We start from the raw sequence: 24,339 nt of genomic DNA, 5'->3' as shown, positions 1-24,339 counted from the left end.
CGTGGCATGTGCACGGGGGAGTGGCATGTGCACGGGGGAGTGGCATGTGCACGGGGGAGTGGCATGTGCACGGGGGAGTGGCATGTGCACGGGGGCGTGGCATGTGCACGGGGGAGTGGCATGTGCACGGGGGTGTGGCATGTGCACGGGGGCGTGGCATGTGCACGGGGGCGTGGCATGTGCACGGGGGCGTGGCATGTGCACGGGGGCGTGGCATGTGCACGGGGGCGTGGCATGTTGCGCGCGGGGGCGTGGCATGTGCACGGGGGCGTGGCATGTGCACGGGGCGTGGCATGTGCACGGGGGCGTGGCATGTGCACGGGGGCGTGGCATGTGCACGGGGGCGTGGCATGTGCACGGGGGCGTGGCATGTTGCGCGCGGGGGCGTGGCATGTGCGCGGGGGCGTGGCATGTGCACGGGGGCGTGGCATGTGCACGGGGGCGTGGCATGTGCACGGGGGCGTGGCATGTGCACGGGGGCGTGGCATGTTGCGCGCGGGGGCGTAGCATGTGCACGGGGGAGTTTTTTTTTATTCGACCCACATTGTTAATGATCAATCGTAGCTATGACCAAAGTTTGTCTGAGCAAATATAATTAAATGTGTTGCTAATGCAGTGTTCTCTCTGGTCTGAGGTTTGAGGATGGTGGTGGGACACCGCCGTAGGCAGCGCTAGCAAAAAGTACTTAAAAAATTGCCCTCGATATGCAAAGGCAGTATGATCACACTCTGCCACTTAGGAGTGACGTATCGCGCCGCTCGGCGCTCTGTGCCTGCTCGGCCACGCTGCGCTTTGTGCCCGCTCGGTTGCGCGGCCGCCATGCCAAAAGCCCTCAGCGAGAACACTAATGTTTAAAATGCAAAACATTACTAGCATGTCGTGCTATCCTCCGCTAGCAATGTTTTTGTGTTTGTAAAAGTTAGTAACTGAAAGAAAAAGAATGAGTTGAGGCCCTGTTCATGGTGGAGCTTGTGTTCACCAGATAAAGCGTTGACCCAGCGACAGGAGGACTCGGCGAGCAAAATTCTAAAAATCAAACGCAGCTCGTCTTTGGTCGTACAACGGTTCTAAATTTAATCTTTGTCCCTGCCTCACTCAGACCTACGGCCCAACATTTTTGGTCATTATTATTATTATTGTTTTTTTAATATTTCTTTATCATAAGACGCTCAAGTCACATACAAAAACATTTCACATTACCAAACATAAAAAAGAAGCTGAGAGTTGTCTTCGGGATGATGCAAATGTAACATAGTTGGTTTTCCGCCCAGAGACGGCAGGGGGCAACGAGAGACTCTACAAAAGTCCCTAAATACACATTTAACCACCACAGGGACTTACAATGACTTAGTTGTGTAAGTGAGTAACATGTAGGTACTTGTCTCAGTACTTCCCCCACCAGAGTAAAAGTGCCCAGCCCCACACATTCTATTTAGTTTTATGCTGAGAACTCTTGATAATTGAAGCTTTTGCCAGTTGGAATTTCCACTAGATTGAGAAAAATGTTGACATGCTACAAATGATAATTTTCTGATTTTTTGTAAATTTCAGTTAAAGAGAAAAAGTCTGATGAATCGACCGACGAGGAGAGCAAAGATCCAGTGAAACTCGAGGCCGACGTCCCGGTGTCACCAAAGAAGGAGCCGGAGGAAGCACTGGACACATCTCCAGTGAACGGCTTTCCAGAGAGTAAATCTGAGGAGCCCGAGCCAGTGGTAGAAACGCCCTCAGAGGAAACTAAGGCCATCAAAGAGGAGCCCATGGAGGTGACGCCGGCCATGACCGAACTGTCCGAGGAGCGGCTGAGCGAGCAGCAGGCCAAGATCCCGCTGAAGAAGAGGGGCATGAAGTTCACAGAGGGATTTGAGAAAACAAGTAGTGTCATTGTTCCTAATCAAGCAATAATCCAGGCCAAGGACGGTGTAAAAACTGAATCACAAAGTGTCATCAGGCACGTGAACGGCGAGCTCCCAGAGAGAGATCTTGACAAGCCGAGTTTAGAAAAGGAAGACTGTAAACGGAGTCAAAATGCACAGGAAGAAGAGACAAAAGGAGACGAGTCCTCCACAGCTCCACTCACTGAGGACGGCAATGAAGAAACCAATCAGGAGGATGATGCATGTGTAGCAGTAGACAAGCCACAAAGCAAGATTATAGACTCTGAAAGCAATTCCAAACATGATCAAGTTCAAAAGGACCAAGAAATGTGTGATGGAAAAACCCCAGAAGGCAAAAATAATGAAAATACAAAAGATGTTTCAATGACTGAAGATGGTGAGAGTAGCAAAGTGGACAAGATGGAAGTAGACCAATGGGACAAACGTGCCCTATCTAAAAGTGACCAATCTGATACAATTCCTCCAGTCAACTCTAGTCCATCTGAAAATAATTCAGAGTCAAAGATTGATCAGTCAGACAACACTTCACAGGCTAAAACCTGCCAATCTGGCAATAATTCCAAGGCCCACGATGATCAGTCAGATAAAGGTTCCCAGTCAAAAAATGACCAAGCAGTGGAAACTTTGCAAACTAATGAGAACCAAACGAAACCTAAATGTACATCAGATAACCTATCAGAGCGGGGAGAAGTTGTCCCACCTTCTAAAGACAAGATGGATGAAGTTCAAAATACAGAGAAGCCATCTGTAGAAAAGTTCAAAGACTTGGACAAGGAGGGACCACTAGAGCAAGAGACTGAAATGACAAAAGAGGATGAAACTAGTGCTGAGAACCAAGCTGTGGCAAAGGACTGTGATGGAAAAACAGTAGAGCCCATAGACCAAGAAAAACTAGAAACTGCAGAGAAGGAAAGTAGACACGTTAGAGAAAAAGAATCTATGGATGTCAAATCAGACAAGACTGAAAAAGCAGAAAATTCAAAAGCCCCCAAAACATGTGAAGAACATGCAGAACAGACTAATGACTCTGAGGCAAATGCTTCTGAAGATCCGACTGGGCAAAAAGAGGCGAGTGTCGATACAAAAGCCGATGAAACTGAGCTGATGGAGGAAACCTCAAAAACAAGTGACAAAACATCTAATTGTCAAGAGAAAATGGATATTGACGAGAACGAGACTCAAAAATCCCCACTTCCTGAAAAGGCCAAAATGAAGGAGATGAGTAAAGGGGAGTCTACAGCTGGAGACGGAGAAGAAGAGGCTGAGAGTGAGAGTGAAGATAAGAAAAAGGTGCAAACTAAACAAAAGGCAAGCGAGGCCACCGAAAAACCTAATCCTCCAACAGCAGAGGAGAAAGAAGGTGAAGAAATGGAAACGAACAATAATGAGAAGAGAGCAGGAAAAGAACAAGAGACAAAAGAGGAGAAGGAAAAATCAGAGGAGGAGAAAAAAGCTGAGGATGAAGAGGGAGAAAATGAGAAGAAGAAAGTGGGCAGGAGACCACGGAAAAGGCTGACTCACAGGAGGAAGCTTGAGCTGCACAAAGAGCAGAAAGACTCCGAATCAGACACCAACACAGGCCTTTCTCTGAGGAGGTCGCCCAGGATCAGACCAACACCCAAACCAGCTCCCGAACCTGCCGTGAAAAAAGAGGAGAAGAAAGACTGCAGCAAAGACCAGGAGAGCGAGGAGGAAGAGGAGAAAGGAGACGACAAGACGAGGGCGATGCCCAAGAAGCTCCGAGAGAAGAAGGTTCAGGACAAGGACCAGGAGGGACAGCCAAAGAAGGTACAACAAGGTGGATTCAAAGTGAATCGGACTGAAGTCTAGGTAAATAAAACAGGAAATTCACAGAAAGGAAAAGTATGAAGGCTAATTTCACTCTATTAAAGAGTAATCATGTTATAGACTTATGTCTATAGAGAGTGCTGAATGATCAAACTAAATGTTCCTTTCCTCCTCAAATGTGTTCTAATTGATTCTATACATTTGAAAATACATTAGACCCTTTTATTTTTTTTTTGTAAAAAGAATATACCGGTTTTTCCAGAGTATAATTCGCACCAGCCAAAAAATGCATAATAGAGAAGTTGCACTGGAGTATAAGTCGCATTTTTTGGGGGTTATTTTATCAAATCCAAGACCAAGAACAGACATTTAATCTTGAACTGCAGTTTCAAATGACAGATGAGAGAACATGATGAATAGGTGTACGTATGCTAACGCTAACACCTTCAGCTACATGACGTATGCTAACGCTAACACCTTCAGCTGCATGACGTATGCTAACCCTAACACCTTCAGCTGCATGACGTATGCTAACGCTAACACCTTCAGCTGCATGACGTATGCTAATGCTAACACCTTCAGCTACATGACGTATGCTAACGCTAACACCTTCAGCTGCATGATGTATGCTAACGCTAACACCTTCAGCTGCATGACGAATACTAACGCTAACACCTTCAGCTACATGACGTATGCTAACGCCTTCAGCTGCATGACGTATGCTAACGCTAACACCTTCAGCTACATGACGTATACTAACGCTAACACCTTCAGCTACATGACGTATGCTAACGCTAACACCTTCAGCTGCATGACGTATGCTAACGCTAACACCTTCAGCTACATGACGTATACTAACGCTAACACCTTCAGCTACATGACATATACTAACGCTAACACCTTCAGCTGCATGACGTATGCTAACCTTCAGCTGCATGACGTATGCTAACGCTAACACCTTCAGCTGCATGACGTATGCTAACGCTAACACCTTCAGCTGCATGAAGTATGCTAACGCTAACACCTTCAGCTGCATGAAGTATGCTAACGCTAACACCTTCAGCTACATGACGTATGCTAACGCTAACACCTTCAGCTACATGACGTATGCTAACGCTAACACCTTCAGCTACATGACGTATGCTAACGCTAACACCTTCAGCTACATGACGTATGCTAACGCAAACATTTTCAGCTACATGACGTATGCTAACGCAAACATTTTCAGCTACATGAGGCACAGACAGAACTGTGGTAAGTGTCTGGTATGTTAACGTAACATATGAACAGTTATTCATATAACTATAGCATTAAGAACATGCTAACATGCTAACAAGTTTAGCAAAGCATCAGTTTTACCCCAAATCACTAAATCCACTGAATTCTTCTTCCTGTGTCACCTCTAAACAACTCCACAAACTCAGGAGGAAGAGGAAGTGCAGATTCTTCTTCTGTGTCGCTTAGAGCCCAGAGCGCCCTCTTGTGGTTGTCAGTGTGAAAATAACTAATATTATCACATATAAGTCGCTCTGGAGTATAAGTCGCACCCCGGCCAAAACTATGAAAAAAGGTGCGACTTATAGTCCGGAAAATACGGCATATAGATAATATCGGCCTAATATTGGTTATTGGCACCGCTACCTTTCCGTGTAAACTGAACTGTAACTGGTCGATGGGCGTGTCTTTACACATTGGACCACAGCCCCCGTTGTTAATAATAGTTAGTTACTATAAGAAACGGCATGCATATACTTTCCCTCAGTGTCTCCTTGTATGTTCCAGGGAAGGAAGAGACGAAAGGTTCGCTGGACCAACACACGGACCAGACGTCGCAAGAAAGGTTCTGAAGAAGAAGAGGAGAACAGCGAGGAGGATACGAGCGAGTACGAGGAGAGCGAGGTGGATGACACCAGTGATGAAGACTATAAGGTGGATCGATCCAGGAAGCGGCGCAACCGCAACAGAGAGAGACGCAGCTCCGAGTCCTCCATCTCCTCTGACGACCTACCTCCCAACGAAGACCCCTGCAAGCACTGTGGCCTCCCAAACCACCCGGAGCTCGTGAGAACAAGCACTTTTATCAAACACAAACTCTCAACATGTTCTGAAGTAGTTCCTTCATCAAAAACCTGAGTGGTTTTTTTCAAGCATGTTTGAAGTTGTACTATGTAACGTCTGGTTCTGGTCGGCCACTCTGTGAATATTTTATTGCTTTACCTGAAATGTGTGGGGATTAACACATCCATCTCCATGGAGACAAGCTGGTGATGTCACTGGTGAGATGTGCAGAGCGGCGAGCTAACATTACAGGCAAAACACTAACATCTTCAAGACAAACAGTGGCAGACTCCCAGACCAGTAAAGATACTTTACCATTTGTTGCCTCTTTTTGCTCAGTTCCACCAACGTAAGATGCCATGGTGTTCAAAAGTGTTGAAGGTCATGACTTGCAGATGTTACATGTCTGTTCCTCTCCAGATCCTGCTGTGTGACTCGTGTGACAGCGGCTACCACACGGCCTGCCTCAGACCGCCCCTCATGGTCATCCCGGATGGAGAGTGGTTCTGCCCGCCCTGCCAGCATGTACGTACCTCACAGCGCTCGCATCTCAAGGACCTGATTAGGACGGCAACTAACCATTATTTTAGTGGTCGACTAGACTGCGATTATACTTTCAATTACCGTATTTTGCGCACAAAAAGGCGCACCAGATTATTAAGCGCACCATCAGCTATCTGTGTAGCACGTGTACCACGTGTACTGAAGCGCATAAGATAAACAAAACAGACGATAATTCAGAGTCAGTTGAGCTTTATTAAACACGTTCAACTCATTCAGATCAACATTGTTCAACATCAAAACACACTCTGCTATCGCTAACAGACACGTTAGCATATCCAAATCAATTCTCAGTCAAGATCACTTGTAAACACGTCAAATACGAACACAGAACACACTCTGCTACCGCTAAAAGACACGTTAGCGTGTCCAAATCAACTCCCAGCCTCGTTCAGTTGCAACACGTACAATACACCACAATAAACTCACTTTTTCAGTTCATTCCTTGTCATCAAATCCTTCAAATGCAGCTGAAGTACATCCCGCACAGCTATGACCAGACGTCCCGATTTACCTGGGACAGCCCCGATTGTTTACGTCCCGTGTCCCGGTTTAATGTCTGCTGGGGCGCAGAATGGTCAAAGCGCGATAGTGCTCCGTGCTAAAACTCTTTGGTCATGTGATCCCGCATCTCGGATCCACGCGGCAGTTCAGTGATGATTCTGGCCTTTTGATCCCACAGTTGACTGATCGTTTAGCCCGTAAGCGCATTTCTAATAATATAAGAGTTCCAATGGTCTCTTGGCCCAAGATGGCTCCTGCCAAGTTTCTTGGGGTTCTTCATAGGTGTCTGCGTTGTGCCTGACTGAAAATGTTATTTACGTTTTGACAAAGTGTCGCTTGTGCCGCGTGCAGGTAGACTACTGTTCCCAGAATGCTTTGCACACATGTTGTTGGGACTTCCGGTTCCGGAGTACTGTAAATATAGTCACGCGTCATGTCTCGTGTCCCAAATCTTCTTTATACACCGTGTAGCACAACCAGAAATAAACCATATATTAAGGGCACGAACGGCTTTTGAGGACGATAAAGACTTTTACGTGCGCTTTATATTGCGGAAAATATGGTAGTCAAACTATTATTTCTATTATACATTGAAGATTATTTTTACAAATAAACATTTAAATATGGTTACTAAAGTGTTTATAGATAGAGAATATTTAAGAGTAAGGTCTAATATTTATAAAAATCTGAAATAGTTTCATGTGTTTTAGAGTTTAGTCCAGAGAACTTAAACCTGGAGAGAAGTGCTCCTGAATACCAGCTGCAGCAGCAGTATTTATCCATATATAAGAGGAGATATTTACACAAAGATGGAACACGGTGGTGATGGAGTGTTGCATGTTCTGCAGGTGCTGTGGGTCACATGTTCTGCAGGTGCTGTGGGTCACATGTTCTGCAGGTGCTGTGGGTCACATGTTCTGCAGGTGCTGTGGGTCACATGTTCTGCAGGTGCTGTGGGTCACATGTTCACATGTTCTGCAGGTGCTGTGGGTCACATGTTCTGCAGGTGCTGTGGGTCACATGTTCCCCGTGAATAACTCGTGACACCACATGTCATTGTGGTGGGTTATAATGCAGACCAGCTCATCACATGAGATTCACTTGTGTCTTTGTGTTAAGATGCGTCTAAATTCAGTTCCTCATTGGAGTCATTTCTCCGTCTACTGTCCACTATGTCCCTACTGTCCCCTCTGTCCACTCTGTCCCTGATTTATCCGTGTGAGCTGACTCCCCTGTGTCTTTGTGTCTTCACGTCTGGCTCTGCTCCTGAGCTTGAGTGAAAGAGTTTCCTGCTCGAGCGCCCCCTAGAGGCCGTTAGCCCGTAAAAACCTATCAATTAGCCACATCGTAATAGGTTTGAACGGTGTGAAAAAAGTAGCACCTTACATTCTGACCTTTACGATATATTATGTTATAATTATATATGTTATGTTATATTGTATTATATTATATATCATAGGATGGGAATTATAGGAATTTTCGGTAAAGAGCCTTGACTCTGGTGGTGCTGGGGTTGAGGGGGGCTGTGCGAGCTGAACGGCTGAATGGTGTGAAGGCGGGTTTAAAACCAGTAGGCTGAGCGGTGATTGTCATAACAGCAGGGCGGTGAAGTTATTGCACAGATGAGTCAGTAGGGGGCAGTCTTCCAGGCTGAAACTCTGCTTTAGGTTCACTACGACTATCGGAATCAGAACGTTTGTCAATGAACAACTTCACAAACGTAGGAACTTGTCTTTGTGATTCGGTGCAACATAAAAAGTCATGACAAACTATCAGATACAAAAATAAGGATAATTAAAGCCGCAAGCGGCATCCAACGGCCCTCGCGGACCGCCGGCTTTCCGACTCTGCGCTTTCGACTTGATAAAGATGGCGCCCTTATTGTGTGTTGAATTAAAAAAGAACTTGACAGACGGCGACACATTGGACATGGCCAATCCAGTGCAAATCAACACAAGTGTCAGTCAAATGTGCTGCTCCGATGCACAGAGACCGTAGCACTTAGAATATAAATATGGATAACTTTTGATGCTCCGCTTTTTGTAGATGATATTCCCAAAAGTAAAGCTTGATCAGGCTATTGCCCACGGAGGAGTTTGTTAAAGTGTGAAGCGTAAAAATGTGGTCATTTTAGAGATTTCGCTATTTTTCCCATTTGTGACAGTATATTTGCGGGTCCGCCACACAGAGACCGTAGCACTTAGAATCAAAATATGGATAACTTTTGATAGCCCGCTTGTGTAGATAATTTTCCCCAAATATGAGTTTGATCGGACAATCAATGATTTGAGCGATTTCGCGATTTTCCCATAAGGATAACATGGGATGTTTCTGTCATCGCTACGGCTACGCCGTACAAAATATGACTTTGGCTCTCATACTTTTATGATCAGGATGGCAAATTAGAATTTTGTGCAAAATATCATGTCATTTGGAAAAACTCTATTGTTTATAGGCCACTCTGAAGGCCAAATAGTCAGAATTCAGGGAAACGTTTGCGGCTCCGTTGCACAGAGACCGTAAAAGTTATCCTTAAAATTTGGATAACTTTAGATGCCCCACTTGTCTAGAGGACGTACACCGATTTTGAGGTCGATGGGCAAAACGCCCTAGGAGGAGTTCGTTAAAGTGTGAAACAGAAAAATGTGGATATTTGAGAGATTTAGCGATTTTCCCATAGGGATAACATGGGAGGTTTCCGTCATGGCTACGGCTACGCCGTAAAAATTAAGGCATAAGTTTGATTGGCCTTTTGCTCGGGACCCCAAAATAGAATTTTGGGTAAAGTTTAGACAATTTTGGTAAAACTAATTTTTGACCTTCAATGTTAATTTAAAGGTCACTCTGTAGGGGGCGCTATCGCGGCCATTTCAATTTTGTCAGCCTAAACTGGTCCAAACTAGAAAGTTTAACAACTGATTCAAATTTGGTCATAATTGGACTGGTTTTGATCAAATGGGAGCAAGTTTTAGATCTGCAATATTCCAAAATAAGTTGTCCAAGTTTGCGGCTGCGCCGCACACAAACCGTAAAAGGTATCTCAAAAAATTGGATAACTTTAGATGCCCCACTTGTCCAGAGGATGTACGCCGATTTTGAAGTCGGTGGGCAAAACGCCCTAGGAGGAGTTCGTCAAAGTTTGACGTGAAAAAAATGGCTAACACAGCGTGTTTTCATTTTCAAAGGAAGATGGCGGCCATAGGGTAAGTCTGGGGGCGTGGCCACAATAATATTTTTTTTTTGTCCTCACAAGAGGAATGCGTGTCCCGAATTTCGTAGCTTTACGCCAAAGTTGACCTCGGGGCGTCTCCCATAGGCGCAATGTATTTTGACTTTTGTCGGTGACGCTGTCGCGCCATTTTTTAACGAAAAAAAAAATGGCCCAGAAAAAATCTAATTTTTCGCCGATTCTGAATTTTGGGCAAAGTTTGGTGAGTTCTTGAGCATGTTCAGGGGGTCAAATTAGAGCTCAAAAAGCAGAAGAACAAGAAAAATAATAAAAATTAAAGCCGCAAGCGGCATCCAACGGCCCTCGCAGGCCGCCGGCTTTCCGACTCTGCGCTTACGGTTACGCCGTACAAAATATGACTTTGGCTCTCATACTTTTATGATCAGGATGGCAAATTAGAATTCATGTCATTTGTAAAAACTCTATTGTTTATAGGCCACTCTGAAGGCCAAATAGTCAGAATTCTGGGAAACGTTTGCGGCTCCGTCGCACAGAGACCGTAAAAGTTATCCTTAAAATTTGGATAACTTTAGATGCACCACTTGTCTAGAGGACGTACAGCGATTTAGAGGTTGGTGGGCAAAACGCACTAGGAGGACTTCGTTAAAGTGTAAAACATAAAAATGTGGTAATTTGAGAGATTTTGTGGTTTTCCCATAGGGATAACATGGGAGGTTTCTGTCATCGCTACGACTACGCCGTAAAAATTTAGGCATTTTTGTGATTGGCTTTTGTGATCGGGACGGCAAAATAGAATTTTGGGTAAAGTTTAGACAATTTTGGTAAAACAAATTTTTGACCTTCAATGTTAATTTAAAGGTCACTCTGTAGGGGCCGCTATCGCGGCCATTTCAATTTTGTCAGCCTAAACTGGTCCAAACTAGAAAGTTTAACAACTGATTCAAATTTGGTCCTAATCGGACTGGTTTTGATCAAATGGGAGCAATTTTTAGATCTGCAATATTCCAAAATAAGTTGTCCAACTTTGCGGCTGCGCCGCACACAGACCGTAAAAGCTATCTCAAAAAATTGGATAACTTTAGATGCCCCACTTGTCCAGAGGATGTACGCCGATTTTGAAGTTGGTGGGCAAAACGCCCTAGGAGGAGTTCGTCAAAGTTTGACGTGAACAAAATGGCTAACACAGCGTGTTTTCATTTTCAAAGGAAGATGGCGGCCATAGGGTAAGTCTGGGGGCGTGGCTACAACGATTTTTTTTGTTTGTCCTCACGAGAGGAATGCGTGTTCCGAATTTCGTAGCTTTACGACAAAGTTGACCTCGGGGCGTCTCCCATAGGCGCAATGTATTTTGACTTTAGTCGGTGGCGCTGTCGCGCCATTTTTTAACGGGAAAAAAAATGGCCCAGAAAAAATAAAATTTTTCGCCGATTCTGAATTTTGGGCAAAGTTTGAGTTTTTGAGCATGTTCAGGGGGTCAAATTAGAGCTCAAAAAGCAGAAGAACAAGAAAAATAATTAAAGCCGCAAGCGGCATCCAACGGCCCTCGCGGGCCGCCGGCCTTCCGACTCTGCTCTCTGCATTTTACAGAGATGGCGCTAACGCAATTGTCTAAGAACTAAGACAGCGACACATTGGACATGTACAATGCTGTGCTTAACCAGTGCAAATGAACACAAATGTCGGTCAAATGTGCAGCTCCAGCGCACAGAGACCGTGACACTTGGAATAAAAATATGGATAACTTTTGATGCTCCGCTTGTGTAGATTATTTTTCCCAAATATGAGCTTGATCGAGCTATTGCCCACAGAGGAGTTCATTAAAGTGTGAAGCATAAATGTGAACATTTCAAGGATTTGGCGTTTTTCCCATTTGTGACAGTATATTTGCAGCTCCACGGCACAGAGACCGTAGCACTTAAAATCAAAATATGGATATCTTTTGATGCCCCATTTGTGTAGATGATTTCCCCAAATATGAGCTTGATCGGGCAATCGGCCTAGGAGGAGTTGGTGAAAGTGTGAAGCGTGAAAATGTGGTCATTTTGGAGATTTCGCTGTTTTCCCATTTCTGACATATATTTGCGGGTCCGCCACACAGAGACCGTAGCACTTAGAATCAAAATATGGATAAGTTTTGATGCCCCGCTTGTGTAGATGATTTTCCCCAAATATGAGCTTGATCGGACAATCGCCCTAGGAGGAGTTTGTTAAAGTGTGAAGTGTAAAAATGTGGTGATTTGAGCGATTCTACGATTTTCCCATAAGGATAACATGGGATGTTTCTGTCAACGCTACGGTTACGCCGTACAAAATATGACTTTGGCTCTCATACTTGTATGATCAGGATGGCAAATTAGAATTTAGTGCAAAATGTCATGTCATTTGGAAAAACTCTATTGTTTATAGGCCACTCTGAAGGCCAAATAGTCAGAATTCTGGGAAACGTTTGCGGCTCCGTCGCACAGAGACCGTAAAAGTTATCCTTAAAATTTGGATAACTTTAGATGCACCACTTGTCTAGAGGACGTACACCGATTTTGAGGTTGGTGGGCAAAACGCACTAGGAGGACTTCGTTGAAGTGTAAAACATAAAAATGTGGTAATTTGAGAGATTTTGCGGTTTTCCCATAGGGATAACATGGGAGGTTTCTGTCATCGCTACGACTACGCCGTAAAAATTTAGGCATTTTTGTGATTGGCTTTTGTGATCGGGACGGCAAAATAGAATTTTGGGTAAAGTTTAGACAATTTTGGTAAAACTAATTTTTGACCTTCAATGTTAATTTAAAGGTCACTCTGTAGGGGGCGCTATCGCGGCCATTTCAATTTTGTCAGCCTAAACTGGTCCAAACTAGAAAGTTTAACAACTGATTCAAATTTGGTCCTAATCGGACTGGTTTTGATCAAATGGGAGCAATTTTTAGATCTGCAATATTCCAAAATAAGTTGTCCAACTTTGCGGCTGCGCCGCACACAGACCGTTAAAGGTATCTCAAAAAATTGAATAACTTTAGATGCCCCACTTGTCCAGAGGACGTACGCCGATTTTGAAGTCGGTGGGCAAAACGCCCTAGGAGGAGTTCGTCAAAGTTTGACGTGAACAAAATGACTAACACAGCGTATTTTCATTTTCAAAGGAAGATGGCGGCCATAGGGTAAGTCTGGGGGCGTGGCCACAATGATTTTTTTTGTTCGTCCTCACGAGAGGAATGCGTGTCCCGAATTTCGTAGCTTTACGCCAAAGTTGACCTCGGGGCGTCTCCCATAGGCGCAATGTATTTTGACTTTTGTCGGTGGCGCTGTCGCGCCATTTTTTTACGAAAAAAAAAATGGCCCAGAAAAAATCAAATTTTTCGCCGATTCTGAATTTTGGGCAAAGTTTGGTGAGTTTTTGAGCATGTTCAGGGGGTCAAATTAGAGATCAAAAAGCAGAAGAACAAGAAAAATAAAAATAATATTTTTAGCAAAAACAATATAGCCGTTTCCACTATAACAACAAATTATACATCGTTTGAAAGCTCTAAGCCTTCCCGATGCCGCCATGGGGTGGAATCATCATTACGAGCGCTTACGCGCTTGTCACTCCCTATTCCGTCGGGATGCCCCGCCCACTCCCCATAGACTTCCATTAATTTGAGCAGATACAAGCATGGCCCATGCCTGCGGCATGGATTCTCGCGTACGGGACGATGCCAGGAGGGTTTTTGGAGGAATGCAGCGCTTCGCGCTGCTGTTTTCAACAATTAGTGAATGGGCTACGCCCATTCACTAATTGTTGACTATTTCTGTCATAGCAGGAGTAAGTATGCATGATCCATGCCTTCGGCATGGGCTAGTTCACTGTACTTGCCAGGGGCGACGGGGTACCAAACATGCGGGCTGCGCCCGCATGTTTGGTCAGACAGTTGCAACGCTGCCGAAGGCAGCGTTGCGGGAGCAATAGGCCCTCCGCCCTGCTGGGGCTCGGGCCTAAATATAGCCGCAAGCGGCAATGATCGGCCCTCGCCACGCCGCAAGAGGAGGGGGCGCTAACGCGCCCCACTTGTCCTTTTATTACGCCTACTGCTGAATCTGTGACGCTGTCACATCTTCTCCCCTTTGTTTTACCAACAAAAAGCAATTTTATTTAGAATTCTTGGCAAAATGTGCGGCTTTGCCGCACAGACACCGTGACTCTTTGAATGAAAATGTGGATAACTTTTGATGGTCCTGAAGATGAGTCTCACCAAATTTCAGGTTAAAGGGCTGACGCCCTAAGAGGAGTTTGTGAAAGTCTAAAGTGTAAACATGTTCTGGCGATTTCCCCATTGGAATAACATGGGAGGTTTTGGTCATCGCTACGGCAACGCCATAACAATTATGACATGGGTCTCATTGACTTTTTTGATGGGGCCAAAATTGAGTTGTGTGTCAAATTTCATATAATTTCGCAAAACTAAATATTTAACCTCCATATAAAATCTGTAGGGGGCGCTGTGGCGCCAAATTAATTTATTTCACTTTGTGTAGGTTTAGGGCAAAGAGTTTAACAACTGATTCTAATTTGACGCAATTCAGACTTTATCTGCGCAAACGGCAGAAATGTTAAATTTGGGAGATTTCTGAAATTCTTGCCAAAGTTTGCGGCTTCGCCGCACAGAGACTGTGACAGGGTCAATGTAATTTGGATAACTTTTGATGTCCCACTCCTCAGCACCATTTTCACCAAATTTCAGCTTTTTAGGGCCAACGCCCTGGGAGGAGTTTGTAAAAGTACGACGTTTGGAAAAACTCCCGAGTCATGCTTAGCCATTTTTGAACCAATATGGCCGACATTTGGTTGGGCGGACGGCGTTGCCGTAATAAAATTTTTAACTTCTCTTGTCACCATCTACCTCTGCGCCAAATTTCATGATTCTACGATCAGATTTTTTTTGGGTCAGTTCCCATCTCTCAATGCATTTTTGGTACATTTGGGGGCGCTGACGCGCCAATTTTTTTAATTTTAGAAAAGGGAAATAGCCAGAATGTAGAGAGGCACGATTTTTAGAGGTGTGCAAATTTTTGTGACTTTTCGTCAATGTTCACTGGGTGAAAAATAGGGGGGTTGGTCCCGAGAAGAAGAAAGAAAGAAGAAAGAAAAAATCCCAATTTAAAGTGCTCGTTTAGTGCGCACTTTTGCACGGGCTTCGCCCGTTTACAACGGTAAAGTTCCATTTTCCTAATACTAATTAGTATGCACGGGGCGTGCATGAGTGAAGGAGTGCGTTAGTGAGTGTTTGGAAGTGGGCGAGCGCTTCGCGCTCGATTTCGTGCGCACTACGTGCGCACTTTCGCAGCGGTGCTTCGCACGGCCTTACGAGATTAATAGGCCTCTCGCCAGCTTGTGGCGCTCGGGCCTAATAAAAAAAAAAAAATAATATTTTTAGCAAAAACAATATAGCCGTTTCCACTATAACAACAAATTATACATCGTTTGAAAGCTCTAAGCCTTCCCCATGCCGCCATGGGGTGGAATCATCATTACGAGCGCTTACGCACTCGTCACTCCCCATTCCGTCGGGATGCCCCGCCCACTCCCCATAGACTTCCATTGATTTGAGCAGATACAAGCATGGCCCATGCCTGTGGCATGGATTCTCGCGTACAGGACGATGCCAGGAGGGTTTTTGGAGGAATGCAGCGCTTTGCGCTGCTGTTGTCAACAATGAGTGAATGGGCGTAGCCCATTCACTCATTGTTGACTATTTCTGTCATAGCAGGAGTAAGTATGCATGATCCATGCCTTCGGCATGGGTTAGTTGACTGTACTTGCCAGGGGCGACGGGGTACCAATGGTCAGACAGTTGCAACGCTGCCTTCAGCAGTGTTGCGGGAGCAATAGGCCCTCCGCCCTGCTGGGGCTCGGGCCTAAAAATTGCGCTGTCAGTGTGACTTTCCTCAGCTGCAGCAGGAAGTACATCCTCTGCTGGTTCTTCTTCATGAGGAGCTGATGGTGGCTCCTCCCACTTGAGGTCCTGGTGATGGTGGCTCCTCCCACTTGAGGTCCTGGTGATGGTGGCTCCTCCCACTTGAGGTCCTGGTGATGGTGGCTCCTCCCACTTGAGGTCCTGGTGATGGTGGCTCCTCCCACTTGAGGTCCTGGTGATGGTGGCTCCTCCCACTTGAGGTCCTGGTGATGGTGGCTCCTCCCACTTGAGGTCCTGCTGATGGTGGCTCCTCCCACTTGAGGTCCTGCTGATGGAGGTGAAGAGTGTCTGAGACATTCGTTCCCAGCCACAGCCTCTGTTCTATTGAAAAATGACTTTAAATAGTTTTTCCTGTTAATTAGTTCATTCCTCGTTACCGTCAGCAACGTGTCAGTTGGAGACCTGACACATTGCTGCCTCCACCTGACACGTTGCTGCACCTGACACGTTGCTGCACCTGACACGTTGCTGCACCTGACACGTTGCTGCACCTGACACGTTGCTGCACCTGACACGTTGCTGCACCTGACACGTTGCTGCACCTGACACGTTGCCGCACCTGACACATTGCTGCACCTGACACGTTGCTGCCTCCACCTGACACCTCCACCTGACACGTTGCTGCACCTGACACGTTGCTGCACCTGACACGTTGCTGCACCTGACACGTTGCTGCACCTGACACGTTGCTGCACCTGACACATTGCCGCACCTGACACGTTGCTGCACCTGACACGTTGCTGCCTCCACCTGACACCTCCACCTGACACGTTGCTGCACCTGACACGTTGCTGCACCTGACACGTTGCTGCACCTGACACGTTGCTGCACCTGACACGTTGCTGCACCTGACACATTGCCGCACCTGACACATTGCTGCACCTGACACGTTGCTGCCTCCACCTGACACCTCCACCTGACACGTTGCTGCACCTGACACGTTGCTGCACCTGACACGTTGCTGCACCTGACACGTTGCTGCACCTGACACGTTGCTGCACCTGACACATTGCCGCACCTGACACATTGCTGCACCTGACACGTTGCTGCCTCCACCTGACACCTCCACCTGACACGTTGCTGCACCTGACACGTTGCTGCACCTGACACGTTGCTGCACCTGACACGTTGCTGCACCTGACACATTGCTGCACCTGACACGTTGCTGCCTCCACCTGACACCTCCACCTGACACGTTGCTGCACCTGACACGTTGCTGCACCTGACACGTTGCTGCACCTGACACCTCCACCTGACACGTTGCCTCTTCTCTTTAGAAACAACTGTGTGACAAGTTGGAGGAGGCTCTGCAGAATCTGGATGCAGCTCTGAAGAAGAAGGAGCGAGCTGAGCGGAGGTGAGTGAGTGACATCCTGAAGCAGAGACCAGGGAGGATTTTGTGGCCAAAATGAATAAGAATCAATGAATACATTATATTTCTTTCAGGCACAGTGCATATTAATAAAACATTCTGCCAAAAGGCTCCTCCTCGTCCGTAGTCCCATGGCCGCTGTGCAGCCAACAGCAGGAAATAAATACAATGTATTTGTCATTCATTCGTTATTAAACGTGCAGTTCATTTAAAGTACAACAACTTAATTCGGTGTACAAATAACAATTTTAATGTACAAGTAATATATTTAATGTTCAATGACCAAATTTAATGGTCAATGAATGATTTAAATGTGTAAATAAAAAACATTTAAGGCTTAACATTAAAACTATTTAATTCATGAATTGATGGTGTTGGTGCAACTATTAAAATAATCTGCCATACTCACTAGTCAAACTCCGACTTAAGCTCCTGGCTGAAGGTCAGGGGCCACTGGTTGAAGGTCAGGGGCCACTGGTTGAAGGTCAGGGGCCACTGGTTGAAGGTCAGGGGCCACTGGTTGAAGGTCAGGGGCCACTGGTTGAAGGTCAGGGGCCACTGTTGATATTGTTATGTCACTCAGATTAGCAAGAAAACTGTAGCAATGTGGATCTGGAGTGATAATTGTGGATCACTGGACTTAATGACCACAGCTTCTTCCTCTTATCCGGGTCGTGGGGGCAGCAGTCTGAGCAGGGACTCAGACTCCCCATTCCTCCAACGCCTCCGGGGGAATCCCAAGGCGTTTCCAGGCCAGCTGAGAGACATAGTCCCTCCAGCGTGTTCTGGGTCTTCCACGGGGCCTCTTCCCGGTGGGACATGCCCGAAACACCTCCCGAGGGAGGCGCCCAGGAGGAACAGAGGCATCCAGTTTGTAACTCGGCCCCGAGGCGCGGCCCTGAGGCGCGGCGGCCCCGAGGCCGAGGCGCGGCGGCCCCGAGGCCGAGAGGTTCATTAAAGGGAGAAGGACAGAGCTGTGATCATTGGATGTGATGAAAAGCTGTTTTTTGTTTGTTCTTCAGGTTTGATTATTGAACAGCTTTGCTGGACTTTGGCTCATGTTTTCCTAATAAAGATCTCTGAACATTCTTATTTGAATGTCGTACAGTGTCAAAATGGAGCTACGGAAAAAGGTTTATTTACTTGACAAGGTTGTACGCAGTATTTCAACTGTAGAAGTGTCAGCGTCTGTTATTGCTATAAACAATTCATGTGAAAATATGAATTTCATTTGAAAATATGCAACAAAAATAATCTCTACATTTTGATTTGTTACTATTGTATTTGCTGCCACTGTTTGGACAACAGTGACATCTGGTGGTAACATTGCAAACTTGAATTCCTGGCGTTCTCTAAAGTTCTCCCTGAATTGAACTTTCTCACTTCTACTGTTGTGTTGTTTTTAGGAAAGAGCGTCTCATTTACGTTGGCATCAGTGTGGAGAACATCATCGCTCCGGCTGTAAGTGAATACTGGAGGTTCTGAGCCTGGTGCAAATGTGTGGAGACTAAAACACCACCTCTGATGTGACAGGCGGAGGTGGAAGAAAAGCCTGAAGTCGTCAAGAAGGAGAAGAAAGAATCAAAGAAGAGCAAGAGCTGGGGCCGAAGGTCCACCAGGGCCCGCAAGACCATCAGCTACAGGTGGGTCCTGAAATATGGAACTATTTTCAGGGCAAACTTATGCACTTTCCTGTTCCGTTTAGATTTGATGAGTTCGATGAGGCCATTGAGGAGGCCATTGAGGAAGACATCAAAGAGGCCGAGGGAGGAGGTAACGCTTTCCATCTTCTCCCCATGCGTGGGTCACAAAAACATGTTCAGTTACTTCCCTCGATGTGGCGTCCCCGAACATCTCTCAGACGTGACAGGTGATTGTTCCCTGACAGGTGCAGGTCGAGGTAAAGACATGGCCAACATCACCGGTCACAGAGGTAAAGACATGTCCACCATCCTTCAGGAGGAGGGCAAAGAGAACGGCAAACCGCCCCGCTCCACCGTGGGACAGAAGAAGAAGAAGCGACGGCGTCTCAATGACCTGGACTCGGACAGCACGGTGGACTCTGAGGAGAGCGAGGACGAGTTCTGTCTCAGCGGCAGGTGAGACAGAAACCGTGCTATGGACTTGATGGTGTTTAAGTCATGTTTGGACACGTTTAGACACCACTGCCCCTACAGGCTTAATGTGTCCACAAATGTAGACCTGACGTGTGTCGTGCAGAGAGTGAAGAGTGCAGTGTAGAGCGGGGAAGAAAAAATCCATTTTGCGATTTTTAATCGATTCGTACGTCCAAAGATCTTTTTTTTTTTTTTTTTTTTTTATATATATATATATATATATATATATATATTATTTTTTTTTAAATTAAAATTATTTTCTACATTTCCCTCAGTGAACTTCAATCTACCTTCAAGAAAGATCATTCTTGAAGGTAGATTGACCCTTGACCTTTTCATCATCTTCCATCAGTAACTACAAGACTCTGTTTCATATTGATATAATACTAGTTTGAATATGTTGCTTCTCTCCACAGTCATGAAGTGAAGGAAACGCTTCAAATACATTTTTCATTTTTAATAACATTAACCCCCGGATCAAATTGAAATCAGATCGAATCTGAGAAATCGGAAAAAAAACGATTTTGAAACGTAAAAATCGGAATCGAATCGATTCTTGAAATTTGAATGGAAGCCCAGCTCTAATGCAGTGGTTAAAGTGACAGTGGTGTTCAACACAGCTCCAGGATGGTTTTGGTTTGAGCTTTGAAAGCTCAAGCCGGTTTGACAGAATCCAGGGCCTTTTCAGTGCATTTTCACCCACTATTGATTCTAGCTCTTTTAAAAAGAACCATTTCTTTCCAAAAGCACATCCGAAGAATTTGTGGCCTCAGAAAACTCTGGGGAGAGCGAGGGCGGTTCTAATGAGAGCGACAAGGACGGAAGAAGCGGCCGGAAACGGAAATCACGGCCCAAACGCCCGACCAGAAAGAGCCAGCGAAAGAAGCGGAGACCTAAAGGTTATTCAGACGACGAGGAGGACGAGACGGACGAGGACGAGGAGGATGAAATTGGTACAGTTCTTTTGCATCTCACTGATGTGAACGGGAACGTTGTGGAGGTCAGTTGGTTCTTACTGTGTGATTCTGTGTGTCCAGTCACAGGCGGGTCCAGCGAGTACAGCAGCAGCGACCTGGACGTGAGCATGCGCCGCTCTCGGAGGAGCCGCAAGCGATCTGTCAACTACCACGAGACGTCCGAGTCCGAGGGCTCACAAGCCGAAACAAACAGGGACAAGATGAAGGCCCGACGTCGCCCAGACGACAGCTCAGACAGCAGCGGTCAGTGGCCTTCTGTTGGACTTTATTGTGGCGAGCAGGCCACTTCAGTGGGCTTGTCTTATGGATTAATTGTTGTGTTTTGTCATTTCAGCAAGTTTCTCGAGGGACTCGTCCGAGGAGCCTCCAGAGCGCAGGGTGAACAAGGACTGGTCTGGTGAGGACGCCAGGCAAAGGCGGCGGCGACTGGTCCTGAAGCGGCGCCGAGCTTCAGCAGACGAGGAGTCTTCAGATGAGACGGACTCTTCAGAGGAGGACCGCCCCGTCAGGAAACGGGTCAATCGCATCGACTCGGACGACTCTGAGGAGGAGCAGGACCAACCTATGAAGGCAGCTGACCAAGACCAACCCAAGACGACCAGTGAAGAGGAAAAGCCCCAAAACACAACTGAGGTGGACGGATCCAAGAAGATTCCTGAGGAGGAGGAATCCAAAAAGACAACTGGGGAGGAGGAAACCACCAAGAACGCTGAGGAGGAGGAACCCACAAAGAACACTAAGGAGAAGGAGGAACCCACAAAGAACACTAAGGAGAAGGAGGGACCCACAAAGAACACTGAGAAGGAGGGACCCACAAAGAACACTGAGAAGAACGAGTCGAAAAAGACATCTGAAGAAGACAAACCTAAAAAGGGAGAAGATGGAACAAAGCCTCCCACAAATGGACAGAGCTCAGTTAAGAGCGTAGCCCCGGCTCCGCCCTCTCACACAGACACTCCCAAAACCATTGCCCCAAACGGTGTGGGCGAGGAGGGGGCACAGGGCGAGGACGAGGACGAGGACGATCTGTTAGGGGTCACTGACCTGGTAGACTATGTCTGCAATATTGAAGACTTGTAAAAAGAACCATGTCCCTGGACTTTTATGCTATTGTATTTTTTTATGGCTTGACTTTACTCGAACTCCGATCCCCATGTGTTGTCCAGAAGCGCTGTCCCTGGCCCCTGGCCCCTGGCCCCCGGAGCTGCATCACAGCTCGGACTCCGTGTGTGTTCTGGGTCATTTCTAAGTTTGCATCGGAATCATTAGTTTATAAAAGTTTATATAATAAGGTTTCAACTCCCCATAATAATGACCAGACCAGACAATATTGTAGTGTAATTGTTTCAACATCTCAAACTTCTGAAAATCTTTTAGGTTTGAAATTGAATATGTGCTGAAAAAAAGATTGTATTTTCCCCAAAATGAACACGGTTTTAAAAGGTTTTTGTTCTGAAATGAAATGTCTTCCAGAGAAGACATTGTATTATGTCCCTAACGTCCAACACAATTGTCCCGTTTGCATAGGTTTTGTCATGGTATTAGTGCTGTCAGTAGTGACACTATTGTAAATTAACTTTATCCAAGGAAACAAAAAAGAACAAGGCATCTATATTTTAGATGCATTTGCATAGGATTATGTTCATTATTGAAAGAATAAACCACAATTTAAACTATAAAGTAACATATATCACATAACGACATTGACCAGTTCATCCTTCTTTTTTCTTATATAGACTAGTTTTTGTATATTGTAAACATAATATTTGAACTGCCGTCAGTATCAGTGGTGCACTCCCAGTTTTTGTAAAGATTAGTCTAGCCTTTTCTTTATGTTACACTTGCTGTTATTTTTTTATATTAACATTTGTAATTTTTGTAAACTTATCTTGTGTTGTCATGGAAATGTAAAGTGTCTTATTTTCTGTACATTGTGTAGAAGCAAACATGGCATTTACAAAGTAAAATAATATTCTGCTCTGAGTTTTTGAGTTCACACAAAGGTTTGGAATGTGTATATCTGTAGCTATTATAACCTGTAATATATGTAGAGACATTTTAAACAAGGAAAATGACAATTCATTGTGAAGTCCAAAATTCTCGGAACACTTTTTTTCTAACAACGTTGGAAAGCTGAGATGATCAAATGACGTTGAGTTGCTGGAATTTGTTGAATAGTTTGTAAAATGACTGAGGGTTCGGGTTAACCCGCTCTAATAGCACTATGACCAAATGACTTTAAGCAAAGCTAAAGCTAAAGCTGAGCTAGTTATTTATCCAAGAATCCCATTTCAAAGTGTTCTTGTGGGTGATTCCCATACGTTTGTGCCCTGGACATGTGGAGAGGACTGTCCCCAGTGTTGACCATCTCCTGGACATGTGGAGAGGACTGTCCTCAGTGTTGACCATCTCCTGGACATGTGGAGAGGACTGTCCCCAGTGTTGACCATCTCCTGGACATGTGGAGAGGACTGTCCCCAGTGTTGACCATCTCCTGGACATGTGGAGAGGACTGTCCCCAGTGTTGACCATCTCCTGGACATGTGGAGAGGACTGTCCCCAGTGTTGACCATCTCCTGGACATGTGGAGAGGACTGTCCTCAGTGTTGACCATCTCCTGGACATGTGGAGAGGACTGTCCCCAGTGTTGACCATCTCATGAAGCAGATGTCCACATCCACCCAGAAAGTAGTGGTCATGTCTGCCATTACATTTTAACTGATTTCCATCATAAATTTGATATTGTTCATTTGTCATAATAAACTGGCTTTAAGCCTTTTATATCCACGTTTCCTTTTTTAAAACCACCGTTTATAACATGTGCCAAATCTTTTCAGTTTATCGTTAAAAAGCAAGTATTTCTGCACTTCCCACATCAGGCCAGGATACGATACTATAGTACAATAGTAATATACTATACTATAGTATAGTACTAGAATATCCTCCTCTCTCTGGGTTAGGAGGGTTAAACCATGAAGCAGAAGTGTATTATCCCTGTTAAGCGTTTTAAAAAGTGCAGAGTTGGGAATGACAAGGAGCAAATCATTTGGAGCGTTCTAAAAGCACAAGCAGTGACAGTGGAATTGTCCCAAAGGATCGGCCTCACGAGGCTAGAATTATGGCTACAAATGCTGCTGCAAAAAAGACACTTTTCGTATGCAAGTGTTTTTATTTTTTTTTCAGAAAAACTATTTCTCAGCACATTTTAAATGAAAATAAAAGTCTCATTTTGTCTAAAGTCTAACATTTTTTTCTATTTACAAATTAAGTCCAAATGTCATTTTTCCCCTTAGTCTAACGTTAACCTGTCCTTGATAATTGGTGGTTTGTGTCATAATTTCTTGATGCCCTTTTTCCTCCTGCCTAAAGTACATTCTAAAGGTAAACTTTAATTGTGTCCTTGACAAATACATCTACAATTGACAGAGACGTGTCAAAAACTGTCTGCAAATCATTGTTGATCTCAGTCCAAACTTGAACAGGACAATCCCAAAACACATGACAGTGGTTTGTCTCCTGCTGCCACATCCTCTCCAACAGTCTGCCTCCTGCTGCCACATCCTCTCCAACAGTCTGTCTCCTGCTGCCACATCCTCTCCAACAGTCTGCCTCCTGCTGCCACATCCTCTCCAACAGTCTGTCTCCTGCTGCCACATCCTCTCCAACAGTCTGCCTCCTGCTGCCACATCCTCTCCAACAGTCTGTCTCCTGCTGCCACATCCTCTCCAACAGTCTGCCTCCTGCTGCCACATCCTCTCCAACAGTCTGCCTCCTGCTGCCACATCCTCTCCAACAGTCTGCCTCCTGCTGCCACATCCTCTGCAACAGTCTGCCTCCTGCTGCCACATCCTCTCCAACAGTCTGCCTCCTGCTGCCACATCCTCTCCAACAGTCTGCCTCCTGCTGCCACATCCTCTCCAACAGTC

The 24,339-nt window shown here is 45.5% G+C and overlaps 1 protein-coding gene across 1 annotated transcript in view; it reads left to right on the top strand.

Moving 5' to 3' along the window:
• Positions 1–23,191, top strand: part of rsf1b.1 (remodeling and spacing factor 1b, tandem duplicate 1) — a 36,355-nt gene extending 13,164 nt beyond the window's left edge. The window contains exons 6-16 of the mRNA XM_072447018.1: positions 1,552–3,686; positions 5,469–5,747; positions 6,165–6,269; positions 17,225–17,304; positions 18,726–18,780; positions 18,853–18,962; positions 19,025–19,092; positions 19,208–19,418; positions 20,184–20,389; positions 20,474–20,656; positions 20,748–23,191. Of these exons, the coding sequence (XP_072303119.1) occupies positions 1,552–3,686; positions 5,469–5,747; positions 6,165–6,269; positions 17,225–17,304; positions 18,726–18,780; positions 18,853–18,962; positions 19,025–19,092; positions 19,208–19,418; positions 20,184–20,389; positions 20,474–20,656; positions 20,748–21,493 (4,178 nt within the window). The 3' untranslated portion in view covers positions 21,494–23,191. The remainder of the gene's footprint in view (positions 1–1,551; positions 3,687–5,468; positions 5,748–6,164; positions 6,270–17,224; positions 17,305–18,725; positions 18,781–18,852; positions 18,963–19,024; positions 19,093–19,207; positions 19,419–20,183; positions 20,390–20,473; positions 20,657–20,747) is intronic.
• The last annotated feature ends 1,148 nt before the right edge of the window (positions 23,192–24,339 follow it).

The sequence above is a fragment of the Eucyclogobius newberryi genome, unplaced genomic scaffold, assembly GCF_026437365.1.
Source record: "Eucyclogobius newberryi isolate DKJ021-1_F unplaced genomic scaffold, fEucNew1.0.hap1 SCAF_15, whole genome shotgun sequence".
NCBI lineage: Eukaryota > Metazoa > Chordata > Actinopteri > Gobiiformes > Gobiidae > Eucyclogobius > Eucyclogobius newberryi.
Note: the sequence above shows the minus strand (reverse complement) of the source record. Positions and strands in the feature narration are given on the sequence as shown.